This window comes from Nerophis lumbriciformis, linkage group LG03 (assembly GCF_033978685.3).
Source record: "Nerophis lumbriciformis linkage group LG03, RoL_Nlum_v2.1, whole genome shotgun sequence".
Lineage (NCBI taxonomy): Eukaryota > Metazoa > Chordata > Actinopteri > Syngnathiformes > Syngnathidae > Nerophis > Nerophis lumbriciformis.
The window spans coordinates 65,637,395-65,650,512 of record NC_084550.2 but is presented as its reverse complement, the minus strand read 5'-3'; the positions used below and the strand labels follow the sequence as shown (position 1 = coordinate 65,650,512).

Below are 13,118 nucleotides of genomic sequence, written 5' to 3'. Positions count from 1 at the left end.
CCAGTCCACCTTCTCCTGACCCACCATCCACTGACCCACCAGCCCAGTCCACCATCCACTGACCCACCATCCCAGTCCACCTTCTCCTGACCCACTATCCCAGTCCATCATCCACTGACCCACCACCCCAGTCCACCATCCACTGACCCACCATCCCAGTCCACCATCCACTGACCCACCATCCCAGTCCACCATCCACTGACCCACCATCCCAGTACACCATCCATGGACCCACCATCCCAGTCCACTTTCTACTGACCCACCATCCCAGTCCACCATCCACTGACCCACCATCCCAGTCCACCTTTTACTGACCCACCATCCTAGTCCACCTTCTACTGACCCACTATCCTAGTCCACCTTCTACTGACCCATCATCCCAGTCCACCATCCACTGACCCACCATCCCAGTCCACCATCCACTGACCCACAATCCCAGTCCACCTTCTACTGACCCATCATCCCAGTCCACCATCCACTGACCCACCATCCCAATTCCACCATCCACTGACCCACCATCCCAGTACACCATCCACGGACCCACCATCCCAGTCCACTTTCTACTGACCCACCATCCCAGTCCACTTTCTACTGACCCACCATCCCAGTCCACCATCCACTGACCCACCATCCCAGTCCACCTTTTACTGACCCACCATCCTAGTCCACCTTCTACTGACCCACTATCCTAGTCCACCTTCTACTGACCCACCATCCCAGTTCACCTTCTACTGACCCACCATCCCAGTCCACCTTTTACTGACCCACCATTCCAGTCCACTTTCTACTGACCCTTATAAGGGTCGGTTGTAAGTACAACACTACGCACCATGCGGTATGTGGTATGTGGTACCACCACAAGAAATGGCACTTCCTTGTGATCTACATAACATGTGAAGGTGGTTCTTTGGTCAAAATGTTCCATAGACGATGTTTTACACATCATCTTCAAGCCGCTTTCTGACCGTCTCTTCAGTATGCGCCGTTTTGTGGGCGCTATTATCTATGTGCCTCCACTTCGACAGCGTTTTCTCCCCGTCGTCTTTGTTGTAGCGGTAGTTTTTAACGCTTCCATAGCGAGTCCACTGACATACTTTTACATTAAAGAATGACAACAGTGGAGGATGAATGCCCCACAACAAGAGGATAGAGAAAGAGGAGGAGCTTATTGAGGAGGGCGTGGACTACGATGGCGGATGCAAGCAAACTGTAGAACCCAAATACTCATCAGCAGGTACCAATAGGTAAGAAAAGTTGGTGTTGCATAATATTGCGAAACAAAACACCAGATTATGTCTGACTGACGTACTCAACGTTTATCTTAGGTGTCATATTATTGAAAATTGTGTACATGTAATTTATGCCTGAAATACTCATAATGAAGACAACACATGATGCAAGTGTCTATATTAGTTATATTAACCTACTATCAAAATGACTTTAAAAGTCTTATATAAGTGTTATAATGAACACAATACATGATGTCTATATTAGCAATATTAGCCTACTATCAAAATTACTTTAAAACTCTTATATAAGTGTTATAATGAAGACCACACATGATGTAAATGTCTATATTAGCAATATTAGCCTACTATCAAAATGACTTTAAAAGTCTTATAAGTGTTATAATGAAGGCAACATGTGATGCAAGTGTCTATATTAGCTATATTAGCCTATCAAAACGACTTTAAAAGTCGTATATAGTGTTATGAGGGCAACACTGTCTATATTAGCTATATTAGCCTACTATCAAAATGACAGTTTTATAATGAAGACAACACGTGTCTATATTAGCCTACTATCAAAATGACTTAAAAAGTCTTATATAGTGTTATAATGAAGGCAACACGTGTCTATATTAGCTAAATTAACCTACTATCAAAATGACAAAGTTTTATAATGAAGACAACACATGTCGATATTAGCCTACTATCAAAATGACTTTAAAAGTTTTATATAAGTGTTATAATGAAGACAACACATGTGTCTATATTAGCCTACTATCAAAATGGCTTTAAAAGTCATATAAGTGTTATAATATAGGCAACACATGATGTAATTGTCTATATTAGCCTATCAAAATGACCTTAAAAGTCGTACATAGTGTTATAATTAAGGTAACACGTGTCTATATTAGCTATATTAACTATCAAAATGACAGTTTTATAATGAAGACAACACATGATGTGTCTGTATTAGCCTACTATTAAAATGACTTTAAAAGTTTTATATAAGTGTTATAATGAAGACAACACATGATGTAGCCTACTGTAAGAATGACTTTAAAAGTCTTATATAGTGTTGTAATGAAGGCAACACATGATGTGTCTATATTAGCCTACTATCAAAACGACTAAAAGTCTTATATAGTGTTATAATGAAGGCAACACATGATGTGTCAAAATTTGCTATATTAACCTACTACCAAAATGACAGTTTTATAATGAAGACTACACATAATGTGTCTATATTAGCCTACTATCAAAATGACTTTAAAGGTTTTATATAGTGTTATAATGAAGGCAACACATGTGTCTATATTAGCTATATTAACCTACTATCAGAATGATAGTTTTATAATGAAGACAACACATGTGTCTATATTAGTCTACTATTAAAATGACTTTAAAAGTTTTATATAAGTGTTATAATGAAGACAGCACATGTGTCTATATTAGCCTACTATCAAAATGACTTTAAAAGTTTTATATAAGTGTTATAATGAAGACAACACATGATGTAGCCTACTATCAAAATGACTTTAAAAGTTTTATATAAGTGTTATAATGAAGACAACACATGATGTAGCCTACTATCAAAATGACTTTAAGTCGTAAATAAGTGTTATAACGAAGAAAACATGATGTGTCTATATTAACCTACTATCAAAAAGACTTTAAAAGTTGTATATAAGTGTTATAATGAAGACAACACATGATGTAGCCTACTATCAAAATTACTTTAAAAATCTTATATGTTTTATAATGAAGACAACACATGATGTCTATATTAGCCTACTATCAAAATGACTTTAAAAGTTTTATATAAGTGTTATAATGAAGGCAACACATGTGTCTATATTAGCTATATTAGCCTACTATCAAAATGACAAAGTCTTATAATGAAGAACACATGATGTAAGTGTCTATATTAGCTACATTAGCCTACTATCAAAATGACTTTAAAAGTTGTATATAAGTGTTATAATGAAGACAAAACATGATGTGTCTATATTAGCCTACTATCAAAATGACTATATGTCGCAGGCTGACGCGAATATTTGTGTACGGTACATGTAATTTATGCCTGAAAAACTCATTGTTTACCTTAGCAACTTGACTATTATAAATGACATGTCTTATTGAAGCTATTTCCCTGTTGAAGAATGCCAACCTGCTTCATGTTGGTACTAAATAGGACGTGCTTCTTCCAGCTCCTTTTCGGACATAAAATAGACCTAAAACAAACAACAACAAAAAAGGTGTATGGTGTGTGAGAATCCATGTGTAAGCAAAGAAGTGACAAGTGTTTGAAAATAAGGATTGATGTTGAGTACCATTTAATGATGCCATTCACACAAGGTGGTGAAAGTGAAACCCAGCCCCCCAATTCTCAAATGTAACTCAGTTTCTGTCCGGTTTTCAATCCCTCCCACTCATTAAGGAAGAACTGGGAACCCAACCCTCGACTTGTAGTTTCCGCACCATGCAGGAGTCCCTTTTCCGTGTCCAAGTCCTCTTCAGTGCGAGAGTGACTTGCGGCCCTTCAACATGCGCCGCAGGATGATTTCGATGCCGCCTCTGCTGCTGAGCCTCTTGATCCAGCCGTGGGTCCGCTTGCGCTTGATGTTTTTGGGCTGATACTCCGTGCCTCTTTTCCTTGTTCGGACTTGCTGGTGTTGCCACGGCAGCTGCTGGAAGACTCCGACGCCCTCGGCTCGGGAGGAGAGCGGTCCGGTTCTTGGAGTCGGGCGATCCGCGGCGGCTTTGGGGACCAGCCAGTTGCTGAAGGACCTGAGGTGAGGGTTCCCATTTACGGCCAGCTTTCCTGTTGAGATGCTAAAAGGGAAAATGGTGAATATTATTTACTGTGTAACAATTATATTTAAATTGCAGGATAGATTTTTTTTTTATTTAAAAATAATTATTTTAAGCATATTCTACATATTTAAGCATACAGTAAAATGATCAAAGAAGGCTGTCAAATGATAGTTTTTTTTAAATCAGATTAATCACATTTTGGAATTGGATTAATCATGATTAATCACGGGTGATTACTTGCTTGCATAACTGAAATTAGTTTAAAAAAAGACCCCAATATTTGTACACATTTTGTCAGAATGTCATCCACGTTTTTAAACATTTTACTTGAATGCTTAGAACTAATTTGCCCAACACTGACCTATGTATCGGTCTGATCACTGCATGTTCATAATCAATGCAATTTTCTGTGATGAATCACATGAGTTAATTCATTAAATTTGACAGCCGTATTATCAATACAACGGTTGTAATGGTCACTAAATGAGACCAAACTAATCAGAATGAAACTGGTTGGCTCAGCCTCAGGAAACGTTCCTATATTGCAGTGATGGGCGATAACACCCATTTTCTTTCCGATGTGATACCCAGTAAAATTCAGGCTGGTATCGGCGATACCGATACAATATATATGCAAATACACCTGATGTGCAGTTTAGCCAAGCAATTACATCAGAAAAAAACAGGACAAAATTATACAAAACACACAAATGGTGTTTCAAACCACGCAAAAAGGAAATAAGTAAAATAATAAAAGCATTCAAAGAATTAATTAAAAAAGAGCTACCGTATTTTCCGCACTATAAGGCGCACCTAAAAACCACAAATTTTCTCAAAAGCTGACAGTGCGCCTTATAACCCGGTGCGCTTTATATATGGATAAATATTAAGATTCATTTTCATAAAGTTTAGGTCTCGCAACTACGGTAAACAGCCGCCATCTTTTTTCCCCGTAGAAGAAGCGCGCGGTGCATGCTGGGATATGTGACGTTTCATTTCCATTTGTGTGTTTATGTAAAGACCCCAAAATGGCTCCTATTAAGTGTGTTGTCTGTCTAATTATAAATAATGCAGACGAGGCGTGTTAACTGAGTTCTCAACGTTTACTCGCAGCGTGCTCATAACCACATTCTAACTCCCAGCATACAACAACGCTTCTCAGGGCTACCGCGCATGCTCGTAACTATCGTTGCATGCTGGGTAGTGTAGTTGTTATATTTGCTAGCTCATAACAGCACATTGAGAGACACGCTTACGCGCTTAATTCAATACTCGCCGTCATTCCGGGTGGATTGACAAAAGACCTCCAGCCGCTAGATATTGGTGTCAACAGGGCATTCGAAGCTAGACTGCTAACTGCGTGGGAACAATGGCTGACAGAAGGCGAACACACCTTCACTAAGACGAGGAGGCAGCGCCAGACGACGCCAACATCTGCCAGTGGATCGTAAATTTGCCCAACTTTTCACTTCGGACACCGAAGACGAAGGATTTACGAATGAAGAATAACTTCAGAAAGTGAGCGCTATGTTTATTTTGTGTGTTGTGACATTAACGTTCGAGCAACATTATGTTGCTATTGCTCTGCACTATTTTGAATTTTACTATGTTTGTGATTGCACATTTGCGTACATTTTGGGAGTGAACAGAGTTGTTAGAACGCTGGTTTTTAATATATTATTAAAGTTTGACTGACCTATCTGACTGTTTTTTTGACATTCCCTTTAGCGCAGCGTAGGCGCGGCTTATAGTCCGGGGCGGCTTATTGGTGGACAAAGTTATGAAATATGCCATTCATTGAAGGTGCGGCTAATAATCCGGTGCGCCTTATAGTGCGGAAAATACGGTACTATTAGAATAACATTTAAAAAACAACAGTAAAAATGTAAGAAAAAAGAGCAACAATTTAGAGTGTAATGAGAAAAAGCTGACATTTTTAAACTAATAATTAATCATATCACCTATAACAAAGTTTTAACTTTGAATATGAATATCTGTTTACGGCATTTTTTTTTTTAAATATAAAAATAGCCCCCCCATTTTTTATTTTTTAAATATGGTAAAAAAAAGTTTAGACATGCCTGATCGAAAATATTAGAAGCTCTTAAAATAAATATAAACAAAGTTTGGTTAGTTAGTTAATAAGGCTGTGAATTATTGGGCACCACACCAATCCATTCAAAATCAATACTTTAATAACATTGGGTGCCAGTTTTATGATGAACTACATTCCTCTTTAAAATTGATGACAGCTCTGATATATTTCTATGATACCTAAAAGAAACTTGGTTTTGTTTAATAAAATTACACCCAAACATTTAATAAAGTCAAATAAATCTGTAAAGCAAATATGGGCATCAACCATATGATTTGTCTGTGTGGCAGGACAGGACAGCTTAAAAAAATATATACCGTATTTTCCGCACTATAAGGCGCACCGGATTATTAGCCGCACCTTCAATGAATGGCATATTTCATAACTTTGTCCACCAATAAGCCGCCCCGGACTATAAGCCGCGCCTACGCTGCGCTAAAGGGAATGTCAAAAAAACAGTCAGATAGGTCAGTCAAACTTTAATAATATATTAAAAACCAGCGTTCTAACAACTCTGTTCACTCCCAAAATGTACGCAAATGTGCAATCACAAACATAGTAAAATTCAAAATAGTGCAGAGCAATAGCAACATAATGTTGCTCGAACGTTAATGTCACAACACACAAAATAAACATAGCGCTCACTTTCTGAAGTTATTCTTCATTCGTAAATCCTTCGTCTTCGGTGTCCGAAGTGAAAAGTTGGGCAAATTTACGATCCACTGGCAGATGTTGGCGTCGTCTGGCGCTGCCTCCTCGTCTTAGTGAAGGTGTGTTCGCCTTCTGTCCTCCATTGTTCCCACGCAGTTAGCAGTCTAGCTTCGAATGCCCTGTTGACACCAATATCTAGCGGCTGGAGGTCTTTTGTCAATCCACCCGGAATGACGGCGAGTATTGAATTAAGCGCGTAAGCGTGTCTCTCAATGTGCTGTTATGAGCTAGCAAATATAACAACTACACTACCCAGCATGCAACGATAGTTACGAGCATGCGCGGTAGCCCTGAGAAGCGTTGTTGTATGCTGGGAGTTCGAATGTGGTTATGAGCACGCTGTGAGAAAACGTTGAGAACTCAGTTAACACGCCTCGTCTGCATTATTTATAATTAGACAGACAACACACTTAATAGGAGCCATTTTGGGGTCTTTACATAAACACACAAATGGAAATGAAACGTCACATATCCCAGCATGCACCGCGCGCTTCTTCTACGGGGAAAAAAGATGGCGGCTGTTTACCGTAGTTGCGAGACCTAAACTTTATGAAAATGAATCTTAATATTTATCCATATATAAAGCGCACCGGGTTATAAGGCGCACTGTCAGCTTTTGAGAAAATGTGTGGTTTTTAGGTGCGCCTTATAGTGCGGAAAATACGGTATATATATACCGTATTTTCCGCACTATAAGGCGCACCGGATTATAAGGTGCACCTTCAATGAATGGCCTATTTTAAAACGTTCATATATAAGGCGCACCGCATTATAAGGCGCATAGAATAGATGCTACAGTAGAGGCTAGGGTTACGTTATGCATCCCGTAGTTGCAAGACCTGTTGTGAATCAATATTGGTCCATATATAAGGCGCACTGTCAGCTTTTGAGAAAATTGTAGGTTTTTAGGTGCGCCTTATAGTGCGGAAAATACGGTAGTTATATACATATATATATATATATATATATACAAAAAATATATATATAATAATCTATATTTTATCTGTAATTTTTTTTGAATGAAGGTTTGATACAAATATCACGATTAATTCGAAAACATTTATTTTTGACACCCCGATTAGTTGATAAAAAAATTAAATAGTAACTTTTGAATTAATTTGAACAATTACAACAACAGTGTCAATGTCTGTTCAAACATAGTTGTGATGAGATAAAACCTGCTCAGTGGCCTTGTGGTTAGAGTGTCCGCCCTGAGATAGGTAGGTCGTGAATTCAAACCCCGGCCGAGTCATACCAAAGACTATAAAAATGGGACCCGTTACCTCCCTGCTTGGCACTCAGCATCAAGGGTTGGAATTGGGGGTTAAATCGCCAAATTGATTCCCGAGCGCGGCCACCGCTGCTGCTCACTGCTCCCCTCACCTCCCAGGGGTTGGAACAAGGGGATGGGTCAAATGCAGAGGACAAATTTCACCACACCTAGTGTGTGTGTGACCATCATTGGTACTTTAACTGAACATTAATAGTTTTGTACAGGCAGAATTTTTGACACCAGCTTTATGCTGTTACACAATCATATTATTACTAATGTTATTTTTATTCTTATATGGGGAAAAGACAATATGATTGTAAGAAAAAATAGCAAAAAATCGGTATGTAATGAGAAAAAGTGGGACTGTTATAATGAGCTATAATCTGGTGCAGAACATATGTGTCTTTGTGCATTGTCCCTTCAAATAACGACTAAACTAATTCATAATATTATGCTTAGTTACCTATAATACAAGGCTGATATCTTTTTTTATATTATTAAAAATATCAATATAGCCCCTGCACATTTTGACTTTTCAGCATGCGGCCTTTGGTGGAAAACGTTAGGAACCCTGACCTAAAGTATCAGAAGTGTTGATATTTTGATTTACGAGTCAATATTACAGCATAAATATCTGGTATCGTTTTTTTGATTTGATTGATTGATTGAAACTTTTATTAGCAGATTGCACATATTCCGTACAATTGACCACTAAATGGTAACACCCGAATAAGTTTTTCAACTTGTTTAAGCCGGGGTCCACGTTAATCAATTCATGGTAAACACAGTGGTATCGCTATTTCAGTATCGATTCGCACCATTGCATCAGAGAAGGAAAAGAGTGTAAAGGTGACTATAAATGGGTGTTATTTTGTGTCTCCATGACTTAAAAAAACATATCGAGAAGGTTGTAAACAGATTGTATAATAATGCATAAGGGTCAAGTGGTAGAAATGGATGGATAGATAGTTTGTACTATTTTTTCACTAGAGAAAAGCGCTATATAAATATAATTCACTTCACGTCTCTATAGTGCCCTCAGCTGTGTCAGAGAGGTATTGCAGTAACAATGATGAGAATAAGCGGTAGAAAAATAGATGGATGTATGGATGATGAGAGCAACCGGTGAGCCAGTTAGTTAAAGCATGTTGTTCATATAGTTAGTCAACTAAAGCAGTGTTTTTCAACCTTTTTTGAGCCAAGGCACTTTTTTTGCGTTGAAAAATGCGGAGGCACACCACCAGCAGAAATCATTTAAAAAACGAAACTCAGTTGACAGTAAAAAGTCGTTGTCGCAATTGTTGGATATGACTTTAAACCAGGGGTCTCCAAACTTTTTTACCCTGGGGCCGCACTGGGTTAAAAAAAAATAATAATAATAAAAAACAAATATATATATATATATATATATATATATATATATATATATATATATATATATATATATATATGTCTCGTGGCCGGTTAGGCAAACTGCCTTTTCCTTACACTGAACAAAAAAAAAGTCATATGTCCACTGATGTTTAAAAACTCTACCCTCTGAATCTATTTTATGTTTCCCCATCAATTTCGCCATTTTTTCCCCCTTGTGCGCTAATTGACTGAAAGAGCGCGAATTTGCCGCACGCTTGCTCGACACTGCGGCGCGAGCGTGATGACGTCACGTTATTGATGGGAAAATGCATTTTTAGACTATATGATTTGCCAGAGCAGCTAGGAGACCCCAAGAGAAACAAGCGGTAGCAAATGGATTGATGGATGGGCTAGAAAGAACAGATTAAAAAAAATCATAATTCGAAACAAATATTTTACATATACATATATATATATATATATATATATATATATATATATATATATATATATATATATAATATTTTTTTTACTCTGGACTACCCGCAGGCCGGATTTTGGATGCTGGCGGGCCGTATCTGGCCCCCGCGGGCCGTAGTTTAGGGACCCCTGCTTTAAACCATAACCAAGCATGCATCACTATAGCTCTTGTCTCAAAGTAGGTGTACTGTTACCGCCTGTCACATCACACCCTGACTTATTTTGACGATTTTGCCGTTTTCCTGTGTGTAGTGTTTTAGTTCTTCTCTTGCGCTCATATTTTAGTGGCTTTTTCTCTTCTTTTGGTATTTTCCTGTAGCAGTTTCATGTCTTCCTTTCACCGATATTCCCAGCATCTATTTTGTTTTAGCAATCAAGAATATTTCAGTTGTTTTTATCCTTCTTTGTGGGGATATTGTTGATTGTCATGTACGGATGTACATTGTGGACGCCGTCTTTGCTCCACAGTAAGTCTTTGCTGTCGTCCAGCATTCTGTTTTTGTTTACTTTGTAGCCAGTTCAGTTTTCAATCAATCAATCAATCAATCAATCTTTATTTATATAGCCCTAAATCACAAGTGTCTCAAAGGGCTGCACAAGCCACAACGACATCCTCGGTACAAAGCCCACATACGGGCAAGGAAAAACTCACCCCAGTGGGACGTCGATGTGAATGACTATGAGAAACCTTGGAGAGGACCGCATATGTGGGTAACCCCCCCCCCTCTAGGGGAGACCGAAAGCAATGGATGTCGAGTGGGTCTGACATAATATTGTGAGAGTCCAGTCCATAGTGGATCCAACATAATAGTAAGAGTCCAGTCCATAGTGGGGCCAGCAGGACACCATCCCGAGCGGAGACGGGTCAGCAGCGTAGAGATGTTCCCAGCCGATGCACAGGCGAGCGGTCCACCCCGGGTCCCGACTCTGGACAGCCAACACTTCATCCATGGCCACCGGACCTGTGCCCCCCCCCCTCAAGGAAAAGGGGAGCAGAGGAGAAAAGAAAAGAAACGGCAGATCAACTGGTCCAACAGGGGGGCTATTTAAAGGCTAGAGTATACAAATGAGTTTTAAGATGGGACTTAAATGCTTCTACTGAGGTAGCATCTCTAATTGTTACCGGGAGGGCATTCCATAGTACTGGAGCCCGAATAGAAAACGCTCTATAGCCCGCAGACTTTTTTTGGGCTCTGGGAATCACTAATAAGCCGGAGTTCTTTGAACGCAGATTTCTTGCCGGGACATATGGTACAATACAATCGACAAGATAGGACGGAGCTAGACCGTGTAGTATTTTATACGTAAGTAGTAAAACCTTAAAGTCACTTCTTAAGTACACAGGAAGCCAGTGCAGGTGAGCCAGTATAGGCGTAATATGATCAAACTTTCTTGTTCTTGTCAAAAGTCTAGCAGCCGCATTTTGTACCAACTGTAATTTTTTAATGCTAGACATAGGGAGACCCGAAAATAATACGTTACAGTAGTCGAGACGAGACGTAACGAACGCATGAATAATGATCTCAGCGTCGCTAGTGGATAAAATAGAACGAATTTTAGCGATATTACGGAGATGAAAGAAGGCCGTTTTAGTAACACTCTTAATGTGTGATTCAAACGAGAGAGTTGGGTCGAAGATAATACCCAGATTCTTTACTGATTCGCCTTGTGTAATTGTTTTAGTTTCGTTCTGCATAGCCTTCCCTAAGCTTCAATTTCTTTTCTTAGGGGAACTCACCTTTTGTTTATTTTTGGTTTAAGCAATAGATACCTTTTTACCTGCACACTGCCTCCCGCTGTTTCCGACATCTACAAAGCAATTAGCTACCTGCTGCTACCTACTGATATGGAAGAGTATTACACGGTTACTCTGCCGAGCTCTAGACAGCACCGACACTCAACAACAACACATCATTTGTAGACTATAATTACTGGTTTGCAAAAAATATTTTTAACCCAAATATGTGAAATTAGCACACCAGACTGTATCTCACGGCACAGTGGCTGAGAAGCACTGAACTAATCAACTAGCCACGCTAACTCGTCCAAGTTAGCCACCGCTTCGCCCAGTTTACAAGGGAAAGTTGACGCCCGGTTTACAAAAATATCCACGCCTCATTTACCTTTGCGAATGTGTTATTCCTCTCAAGCGGGAAAGCGACGCCAGAATCGCGTTCATGATGACAGTTTTGTTGCGCTCCACAGGAACGTAAACGCTGAAAGTCACAGGTCTTCTTCTGCGCCGGAAGTGAGAGTTCACGTGACCGGTGAAGCGGCGCCCCCTGGCTGCCGCGGAGGGGTCACTGCACATACAATAACAGACGCATGTACTTGCTAATCCATAAAGACTGTATCAAATACATTTTATAAATTTATATTTTACTTAGGTTACGACCATTACGCCATAAAAAGGGTGAAGGAAAATGTAAATACATTAAAATGTTAGTTTGACTTATTTGATCTTACTGTGTTGAATAATTGACACATTTAAAAGTGTGCTGGTCTGGCAGCAAAGTTTGTTCAATTCTTGCAGCATTTTGAAAAACATTTGTACACTCATTGATTGATTGATTGATTGAGACTTTTATTAGTAGATTGCACAGCACAGTACATATTCCGTACAATTCACCACGAAATGGTAACACCCCAATAAGTTTTTCAACTGTAAACTGTAAATGTTCATGTAAAATGTTCATGTCCCTGCCAAGTGACAACAACAGGAACAAGATTTCCCCATATTAAATTTTACTGCAGACATTTTCCAATCCCCTTCCTGCTCTGTCGCTGATAAGAATATAATGACATCATTTATTATTTCCCCAAATGTATTCAATGTCCTTAGTGCTAGGCTGGTCAACAAGCCTACTTGTATCGAATCCCTGTATCTTTATGTTGAATTTGGTATTTTGCACAAACAAAAAAAATTAAGAATTTCTTTGTAATTAATTTATTTCAGTATAAAATGCCAAATAATATGTTTCCCAGCTGTGGTCTGTATCGGTATTTGGTTTTAATACACTTTTCCACCACTTGTGGCAATAATGACAATATCAAACAAACAAAATGTTCTCAAGTGCAAAAACTATAACTAAATTTATAGTTGTATTTTCATTTGCATATTTATAGTCTGTATTTTCATTTGCACTTTATTTGTATTGATGGT

At 38.9% G+C, this 13,118-nt stretch overlaps 1 protein-coding gene across 1 annotated transcript; it reads right to left on the bottom strand.

Moving 5' to 3' along the window:
• Window positions 1-3,545: 3,545 nt before the first annotated feature.
• mrpl34 (mitochondrial ribosomal protein L34) lies at window positions 3,546-12,246 on the bottom strand. The gene is made up of 2 exons (XM_061929839.2): window positions 12,079-12,246; window positions 3,546-4,061 (listed from the first exon to the last, which is right to left on the bottom strand). Exons 1-2 carry the CDS (start codon window positions 12,132-12,134, stop codon window positions 3,743-3,745), a joined length of 375 nt encoding a protein of 124 aa, XP_061785823.2. The 5' UTR covers window positions 12,135-12,246; the 3' UTR covers window positions 3,546-3,742.
• Between the last annotated feature and the right edge of the window lie 872 nt (window positions 12,247-13,118).